Source organism: Neolamprologus brichardi, chromosome 18 (assembly GCF_056152115.1).
Source record: "Neolamprologus brichardi isolate AB-2024 chromosome 18, ASM5615211v1, whole genome shotgun sequence".
NCBI lineage: Eukaryota > Metazoa > Chordata > Actinopteri > Cichliformes > Cichlidae > Neolamprologus > Neolamprologus brichardi.
The window spans coordinates 248699-258119 of NC_142121.1; the positions used below are offsets into that span (position 1 = coordinate 248699).

Here is a 9421-nt window from a genome sequence, read left to right on the forward strand (position 1 = left end):
CTGAGATTAGACTTCAAAATAAAAGCTTCTAAAGCCTTTCATTTGTGGTTATTGATGAGTGATTACTCATTTATTTGGCCTTAATGTTTGTTTTTGTCAGGATTTAATGAATGTATCAGGTGTTGGCCCTGAGGAGCATCAGCTCAGCTCACGTGACTACAGTGACATCAGAGATGATGTCATGAATGACCCTATGATTGGTGACATGCAGCTGTGAATGGGAGCACAACATCGTAGTTATATAGTGAAAGCTGATTGGCTGAGAGATAAACAGCCTGAACACATCAGAGTAAACTATCAAACCGATCTTGAGCCTGCAGTTCCTCCAGCATTCAGCAGAGGGCGCACTGAGTCAGTCCTCATAGACTCCTGTGTGAAAATTCAAATGTTTTGGCCTTTGTAGATAATTTCCCCTTCATAACAACTGCACAATGACTGGATTCAACAGAAGGGAGGACACATTTTTAACTCACCTGTTTGCATTGATAGGTGCATGGCCTCTTTGACTGACAGGTGGATGGTGACAAAACTCACTGTAGCTGCTACGTCTGCTAGACTTCACCTCAGCTAACTGGAATCTCTGAGCTAGACCTCTGAACTGTGTTTAATGAGATTATCTGACCAATAAGATTGCTGCTGTGACCATCTAAGGATTCTGATTGGATGTTACTGATAAGGTGTATGTGTATGCTAAGCTAGCTAGCAGACAACTGGCTGACAACTCCACCCAGTCCTCCAAATATGGTCACCACAGGAAACAAACATGGCAGCAGGTTATGTTACAGTCTTTTATACAGTCTGGCCTCAGTGATGTCACCCAATTATGGGTGCTTCCAAGGGCGCTAATTTGGCTGAAAAAACCTGAAGGTGGCGAGGAGGGGCGGGCCTGATTGTGAACCCACATGCTCACTGGCTAACGCCCTGTGACTGCCACCTGTCGAGGGTTTGGAGTGAGCGGGTTCCTGGCCATTACCCAATGAATATGCAGCTTCACCACTGTGAAATACAGTGTAACGTAAAACTGAGCCCACAACCTCAGCAGGATGTTTTTACACAGGTCAAAGGTCAGAAAGCTGCCTTACCAAAGCTATTGCCCCCTGGTGGCCTTCAGACAGAATGCAGGCTTTGGCCGTGCCCGTGCTTCTTCCTCCAGAGTGAATGAAGGTGAGCTCTTTCCTGAACGTTCAGCAGACAGCTGATTACTTCCTGTTTTCAAACACCTCGTCTGCTTTCTATTATCTTTTATTATCAAACAGATTTTTGCACTCAACTGCCGACCAATCAGAGAGCAGCTTCACACAAACAAAACAGCAGAAAAAAAAGAGTTTTATTCACAAGTTTCGGTGTTTGACCTTCAAACCCTGAAGAGCACCTGAACGCAGCACCGCCTCTGAGGCTCAAAGTTGCTCAGAGACCGGGATCATGTGACTCCTCGGGACAAGCGGGAGACGGCCTGAGAGTGGATGATGCTGTGGTGCGTTCAGGTTTAGTCAGTTTGTTAGACTCCAGGTGTTTCTCTTGTGAGGCTGTGAACAAAAGGCTGAACATCTGGAAGAACACAGGTGACGTCACATCTGGTCCACAGTTGCTTCATGTTTCAGCTCCGGCCGGCTCACCATTGTACAGAAGGTCCCTGAAGGCACCGCGGCCGTGTAACTGGGTCAGAACCCAGACAGGAAGTTACTGTTCAACTTACTGATCTGTGGGTCCTGGTTCCTGGACGTCAGGTCCAGTTTTTCCTTCCTGCTGGTGATTGTTTTTGTGTGTGTCAAACCAAATCGTTACGCCTCACTCTCAGGGCGCCGCGGCCCCGCCCAGCGTTCTAAGGAGAAGGGGCGTGGCAGTTAGTAGAACACGATCGACAGCGTTTCTAATCGCGCCAATCCAAAATCCGTTTAAAAAAAAAAATTCAGTAAATGAAACTCGTCAGTACACAGTTTGTCCAGCAGGGCGGCTCCACGGGCACCATCTACAGTGGGTGGAGTCGAGCGTGACATCACTCAATGAAACTGATATCAGACCGTGTAAATCAGCTCTTAACGTTAGCACGAAGCTCACGGTACATTTTTAACTGACGCCCTCTGTGTCCCGTTTCTGTTACCATGGAAACGAAGGACATGTTAGGAAAGCAGCGGCTGTAAGAAACGGCGAGGCGGCGAGCAGCTGAAACATGAGAAGCAGCTGATTCGTCCTTTGACTCTGCACAGAAACACGGGAGCAGAGGACGCGGAGACGTTTCCCTGGAGACAAACACCGATGAAAAACAGACAAGTTAGAAAGAGCCCGCTACGCTACGCTCCCCGACGAGCGCGCTCTACGCCGACAGGTCCCCGTTGTCGAAGCGTTCCTGGTCGTAAACCTCAGCGACCACCTTCCTGCCGCCGAACCAGCGGTGGTTCAGCGCCTGGATGGCTCGGTTCATCTCGGCAGCTTCCGAGAACTCCACGAAGATCTTGACGATGACTTCGGCGTCGTCCTCCTCCCCCTGACGCTCCTGATAGATAATGACTCGCTTCACCTGGCCGAACTTCCCGCACTCCTCGGTGACCTCGCCCTCCAGGTCGTCGTCGATGTCGTCGGGGCCGACCATGTTCCTCAAAACCATGACGGTGGACTGAAAGGAGATACGACAGGTCACGACCACTAGAACCAACGAGTCGCCATTAGGGGTGGGCGGGACTGAAGCGTACCTCCTGCTTGCGCAGCAGCTTCCTCATCACCATGTGTCGGGCGCTGCTGCCGCTGATGCTCATGTGCTCCTGCTCGCTCAGCGGCTCCATGGCGCCGTCCTGCTGCACCTCCTGCTGACGCTCCTCCTCCTCCTTCTTCTTTGGATCAGCACCAAAGGAAACCTGTGTTGGGGGCGTGGCCAGCACAGGGTTCACCAAGCCCACCTGAGGCACGCCAGCTCTCACTGGGGTCACACCTGAAACAGGAAGCAGGAAGTGTTACCTGTTGGAGCACCTTTTATTGGTTAGCATCTTTGAATGAGCCTGGCTTCAAAATAAAGAGCGGTGAGACGTGTGGGCGGAGAGGACTGCCCCAAACTCAATGTGGGTGGAGCCTGTGTGTTGACAGGGCTCAGGTGTTCCTACCTGTGATGACACCTGGAGCCTGGTGGGCCATGACAGCCTGAGGGAGGCCTCCGAGCTGCTGGGACAGGAGCGCCGGTCCGGCCAGCGCTCCGAGCACCGACGCTCCCACCGCCTCCTGAACGCAGCACAGAACATGATCAGCACACCTGTCTCAGATACTACAGGAAGTACTACAGGAAATACTACAGGAAATACTACAGGAAGTACTACGCACCACTGCTTCTGTGCACATGCAGGCAGGAAACTACCGTACTGCATGTACTGGGGGGCGGAGCTCCCTGAGTTACCTGAGCTGTGATCTTTGCGGTGGCGACGGCAGCAGCCATGGCGGCGGCAGTGGGCAGTCCACCAGACGTCGTCGGTGTGAGAAGGGGCATGGGCGGCGTCACGGCTTTGCCCACGCGCAGGTACTGACCGCCCAGGTCGAACAGGTTCATGGAGGCGACGGCGTCCTGAGCCGACTGAGCCTTCTCATACTCTGCACGCAGGAAATGAGCAGACCGCCGTCAGAAGTCCCGCCTACATCACACAGAGCCCCACCCTGAACAGAGCTGTCTGTCAGCTGACGGGGAGCCCAGGTGTGCAGGTGTCACACCTGGGCTCCCCGTCAGCTGACGGGGCTAACGGAGCCTAACAAACCCTTAAAATGAAGTCGACCCGTCAGGCTGAGTTGCTATGGAAACAGATTGGTGAATCCAAACATGAGAACCGCAGGGGGCGGGTCACTGACCCGGGGTGCACCTGAGAGGGTCCACACCCCTCTGCGTCTTCCCTGTTAAAGCTTTCACGCCGCGGCGGAGCCGATCGGCCGCTCACCGATGAAGCCGTAGCCTTTGTGCCGGCCCGTGGTCGGCTCGCGGGCCAGCATGCACGACTTGATCTTTCCAAAGGCCTCGAACACACTCTTGATGTCATCATCGGAGAGGTCGGGGTGCACCGACGCCACGTAGATCCTGTTGAAGGCACGCGCTTCCTCCGCCAGCTGGTCGATGATTGGCTGAGCCTGGCCGATGTTGCTGGGCCTCCCGACCTGCGAGACAGCGAGGAGGGAAACTCAAACCCCGGCTCAGAGTCAGAGGAGGCGGGGCTTCCTCGTCAGCTGGACTCACCTTGATGTTCCGTCCTCCGAGGACGACTGAGTTCATCTGCTCCAGTGCGAGCTGCGCCGCTTCAGGCATCTCGTATTCCACGAAGGCGAAGCCCTGCAGGTGCCATGGCAACGGTTAGACCCGCCCACCTCAGAGTGTGGTGTGTGTTTTACGTGAGTGTGTGTGTGACCTTGTGCTTCATGGTCACCGAGTCCCAGGACATGTCGATGCTTTTGATTGGTCCAAAGGGGGCGAAGGCCTGCCTGATGGTGTCCTCTCCGAGTTCGTAGTAAATGGATCCAACGTACACGCGACACATGATGGCGAGCGCTCTCTGCCGCTGAGCCGCCACCTGAACAGACACGCAGAAAGCAGAGAAGAAGAATGAGCCGGCAGCTCGCCGCTCAGCAAGGAGGCGCTGCACGCCGTTACTCACCGATTGCAGAGGAGACAGAGCGTCGCCCAAACCCATCGTCAGAGACGCCATCTGAGACACACATGAGAGAAAAGGTTCAGCGTGACGAAGCACAGGGGCGGAGCCAAGTCTGCACCCACTGCAGATAAAAACACGAGTCAGCAGAAGTGTTCGTCAGAGCGGTGAGAACCGTGGGCGGGGCTCAGTTTTGACCCATCGCAGCAGGCCATCGTTCTGTAACCACGTCATCAGATTTGTCGCGCTGACGTCACAGACGCGCTGATGACGTGACGTTTGAGCGACGTGTGAAACCAATGGAGAGAAAGCGCGTGTTTGCTGACTCAGTCCAACAACTGTCACATGTTTGACCTCCTGGGACCTGCGTCCTCATGTGGACGTCACATTTTGGGTTATTTAGACTAAAATACTCAATTTTGCTCTACAAGGACCTGAATCCACTGACGAGGACGTTTTACTGCTGCTGTTCTATCGAAATCTTAAATGAATCAATAAAATATTTTCTGACACCATGACGACCATGATGTGATGAATAACTAATAATCAATATCAGACTCCCCTCAGCGGCTGCTCCATTAATGCTTCAGCTCACCTGGGTGAGCGGATCTGACTGTTGTTACCTATACTGTTCCGTCTGACGCCCCGCCCCCTGAGCACACCTGTGAGGATACCTGCAGGTTGGTGATCTGCTGCTGCTGAGCCAGAGTCTGCTTGACGAGGACGCTCTTGATGCTCTGCTCCATGGCGTACTTCTTCGCCTGCACACAAACAGCCAATCACAGCTCGCCAGTCACAACAGCACGTGTATACACTGTGTGTGTGTGTTTATAGACCTTCTGCAGCGCCTCCGCCTGGTTGGGGGTGAGCGGTGGCAGCCCCAGCTTGGTGGTGGTGCTCTGTCCATTCTCCATGATGAGAGCCGGCCCTCCCTGTCAGAGATCAATATTGACTGATTAGCGATCAACCGCACAGACGATCAATAACAGCTGTTCTCTTCACGCTGTCAGAGGCTGCACCATCCTAAACTTCACCCATACCCATCAGTCTGTGACATCACCTCAGATCAGCTGATGCCCCGCCCCCACTCACAGAGCTAAACAAACCTCCACTCTTCTTCTGCGTGGGTTTTTATTGTTTCCTTCATGCTGAACACAAACTTTATCACCATTGCTACGAGTGCAGCCACACAGGTGAGACCTTCACCTGCGCAGGTGAGGTCAGGCTGAACAACCACAGAGACTCACACCGTGGTTGACACACCAGCAACCTGATTGACTGATCGATCATGTTCTATTCAGAGCGCTGTAACAGGTGAGCTGGATCAGCTAGTGTGCATCAAACTGTAGCAGTGGAAGCAGAGGAGGCAACGGTGTACCTGCTGCTCGGTCTGTGGCGTTCTGTCAAATTCGGGGACCGCGGTGTTGGTTCGTGTGCCGCATTTTCCTCGTTTGTGGTTTCGATTTTTTTAGGACACTCAGTTCACCTGATCTCAGGTGAGCAGGTACGAACAAGTCTGGTACTCCAGGATCATCAGCATCTTTAGGATAACACACCTGTATCTTCATGTGTTCATCTCTAATGTGGAACTTCACCTGCGTACAGGTGATGATCAGTTCCCACAGTGATACACTCAGGTGAGAAGTGAACCACCTTCTCAGTACAGGTGAGTGAAACTACCACCGTGGACGGTAAGTTGGCACCTTAACCCTCCTAGGTTGTTAGCTTAGCATCAGCAGCTAGCAGAACCGTCCAGAACTTCCGTGCTAACAGTTAGCCTAGCTGAGCCGCGCGCACAGCGTTGATCACAGAGAACCGATCAGCGGCTGATCGATTAATCGACCTCTGCGGTCGGTTCCGGTCAGTCTGTGGTGTCGAACCGATTGTGTTACGGAGCACGCGCCGAGGGTCCCTGCTGTTAGCATTAGCTTAGCTTCGTGTTTCCATCCAGGCACATTTCGGATCGTACCGCAGAAACGGCCGCCGCCATACAGCTGCTCCCGCGCTGCGCTCCGCCGCTCCCGCGCTGCTTTCCCCGCTCTCCGCTCGCTTCGGTTCGGATGGTTCTGCGCTCGGAGTCCCCGCAGTCCGCACCGCGGCTCCGCCTGACGTCACTTCCTCTGACAGAAGAGTGGTTTGAACAAACGACAACAACTTCTGGAGCTGAAACCGGAAGCAGGAACCGTTTTTTCTCAGAACTTTATTAACAATTGACGAACATCAAACTTTTTTTCCCCTCTTTATTTCAGGTAATAACAAATATAATACATGGAGACAATTATTGCAAAATTATATTACAATGGGACGGCGTGTCAAATTAAACAAGATACATATCAACATTAAAAGGAGAGAGAAGAAAAGGAAATAAAAATTAAAGAAAAAAATAAAAATAAAATAAAATAAAAAAAAGCGACAGATACAGTGACATTGAATAATTAAAGGACATTAAATATAGTACAAACAGTTACAGTTTTTTGTTGTGAGAGGAGCAAATTGTATTCACATAGAGTTCAGTTTCTTTCCTAAAAGTGAGAAAGTGAGGTTCCTTGCTTGAGAACTTTTATGGTATTTGGCGAGGAGTAAAATCAGATTGATAAGGTAAAAAGCATTCGAGTCTTTCCTGCTAAAGTCAGTGTAACCAAATAACACATTTTGGTAAAAAAGCACAACATTTGATAAGATGTTCTTAGAGATGAAACCAGCGATATCTTTCCACAAAATCTGCGTAGCGGTACGAGACCAGAGTAGATGTGAGCAGGTCTCTGGGGCGATCTTACAGAAGGAGCAAAGAGCATCTATATCCCTCTTATACTTTGAAGGAAGCATTTAACAGGGTAGAATCTATGAATTAGCTTAAATAAAACTTCCTTCACTTTGTTAGTAAGGAGGAATTTTTATAGCAAACACCAAACTTTTTTTTCCAGTCAATGTCCTTGACAAACTTAGACCAGAAAGAAATGGAAGGAGGAATGGAGACATGTGACTCTTGAAAAAGAGACCTAATCTTGGCATTCACACCTTCACAAGAGGAGAAACAAATCTGACCTAAAGGAGTCTCTCAGGACGGAGCGGGACAAGAACAGGAGTGGGGAGGCAGTGGGATTTCTAAACAACATGGACAGAGCAGACGTATGGCATCAAAAACAATACAAAACTCCCTTGGGGATACTGGGATGTTATATCTGGATAGGAACTCTGAGTAATTGTATAATAAGCCTGTGTTATTGAATAGTTGACTCAGCAGAAGAATACCATTATTAAACCAGTTTTCAAAGAACAGCGACTTATTCTTGTAAAGAGTGTTATAGTTGTTCCAAATATAAAACCTCTGTGGAGAAAAGGTTTGTTTATAGATTAAGACTGTGCCAAAAGTGTTGATGAAGGTTTGAGTTTCATTGGGATTTTTACCCAAATGTGAAAAGATGATGAGAAATGAAGTTCCAGATGGAGTTTGGGTTTTTGAGATGTTTTTTAATCCAATTTATTTTGAAAGTGTAATTTATGGAGCTGAAAGACCAACGTCTAACTACAGAAGAGTGCCAGAGATGGATGACGGGTAATGATGATGGCGGAACACAAGAACACGATAACAATAATAATAAAAATTATAAAATTAAAATATTAGAAGTCCAAAATGTATTTTAATTTCCTTTTTGTTTTCAAGGTCTGTAACCGTGGCGCTGTAGTGCAGAAGTGTTTAATATCGGCTTTGCAGTCTGTCCATCATTTTGTATGATAGGAATTTTTCCCAGGAGCAGGAGAGGTCGGAGGAAGTAGGTAGTGAATTAAATCTTTCCCTTCAAAACACACTTTAAGTTCGATTTTTTGGTTTATTGGTCTGTAATAATAAACATCATTCAAAGAGTCTGGCATATTTACACATGGATACAACAGGAGACAAAGCTTCAGTGTGGAAGTGAAGTCAAGCTTAAACCTCTCCAGTGTCCACATGATGAAGTAAATGAAGCTCCACTAACTTTGTTGCTTAAGCTGAATTTCCCTCCATGAAGCCAAATCTGGCTCCATTTAAATTCTCCATATAAAGTCCAACAGGATTGTGTCGGTTTGTTTATCTCCACTCTCTCAGATGTTTGTACATGTGAGTTGGTGCACTGTGTAATTCCCACACGGACAGACGGATGGATCTAAAAATAGCCAGCTGGACTGTTGATGGACTGAATAATGTAATTAAGAAAACGACAGTTTTAACGTCACCCCAACCCTGGAACGGGCAAAAGTGCCGGGCTGTCGCTTCTGATGCATAAAACTTTGTCTTAACTTCACTGAGACAAAAGTAGATCAGGAGGCTGGATATAAACTGTACGTGGACAATTATTAGATACACCAGTAATTTTATGTAATATTTATGCTCCCAATTCAGACACGCCTACGTTTTTCATAATTTATCACCGCTTCTTTTGGAATCGCACAAACAACAGTCGGCACAGACTTCAACCAAATACTAGACTGAGACCAGGATTTCTCAAAAGTGGTAGTTTGAATGTGTCCTTACTTAAAGACATGTTGTTTACTAAAATGATCAGGGATGACATCGAATTTTTGAAGGAGACACGAGGTTGAGAGGACACTACGCTATGAAAGCGTATTTGAGAGGGAGGATCAGTTCCTCTGCTTCCTTTAAGAAGAAGACAGGCAATGAAAATATCACCACACTGAGTCTGAGCCAAAACCCCTCGGGCACAAGGACAGGGCTATGCTGAATAAAATCAGTGATGTTAAATAGAAGTTGAACACACTGTGTGATAAAAAGGCAGGAAGCGCTCTGCTTCGTACAAACCACTCAGTGG

At 49.0% G+C, this 9421-nt stretch overlaps 1 protein-coding gene across 3 annotated transcripts; it reads right to left on the bottom strand.

Annotated features, from left to right (window-relative positions):
• Positions 1 to 1224: 1224 nt before the first annotated feature.
• puf60a (poly-U binding splicing factor a) lies at positions 1225 to 6752 on the bottom strand. 3 transcript variants are annotated; one of them, XM_006807000.3, is made up of 11 exons: positions 6583 to 6752; positions 5450 to 5545; positions 5288 to 5374; positions 4620 to 4670; positions 4374 to 4535; positions 4205 to 4297; positions 3912 to 4125; positions 3383 to 3573; positions 3096 to 3210; positions 2691 to 2926; positions 1225 to 2614 (listed from the first exon to the last, which is right to left on the bottom strand). In XM_006807000.3, exons 1-11 carry the CDS (start codon positions 6601 to 6603, stop codon positions 2315 to 2317), a joined length of 1566 nt encoding a protein of 521 aa, XP_006807063.2. In that variant the 5' UTR covers positions 6604 to 6752; the 3' UTR covers positions 1225 to 2314. The 3 variants fall into 3 exon arrangements, with proteins under 3 accessions (XP_006807063.2, XP_006807062.2, XP_006807064.2); XM_006806999.3 differs by having other exon boundaries at positions 5276 to 5374; XM_006807001.3 differs by lacking the exon at positions 6583 to 6752 and adding an exon at positions 5992 to 6547 and having other exon boundaries at positions 5276 to 5374.
• Between the last annotated feature and the right edge of the window lie 2669 nt (positions 6753 to 9421).

Bases quoted from the DNA above. Each gene is read 5' to 3' on its own strand.
- puf60a (XM_006806999.3), bottom strand. From the start codon at position 6,603: ATGGCGGCGGCCGTTTCTGCG. The intron at 5,546-6,582 runs GTACGATCCGAA...GATCTCTGACAG, and splicing joins TGGCGGCGGCCGTTTCTGCG to GGAGGGCCGGCTCTCATCAT. The intron at 4,298-4,373 runs GTCACACACACA...TGGCACCTGCAG, and splicing joins CGGTGACCATGAAGCACAAG to GGCTTCGCCTTCGTGGAATA.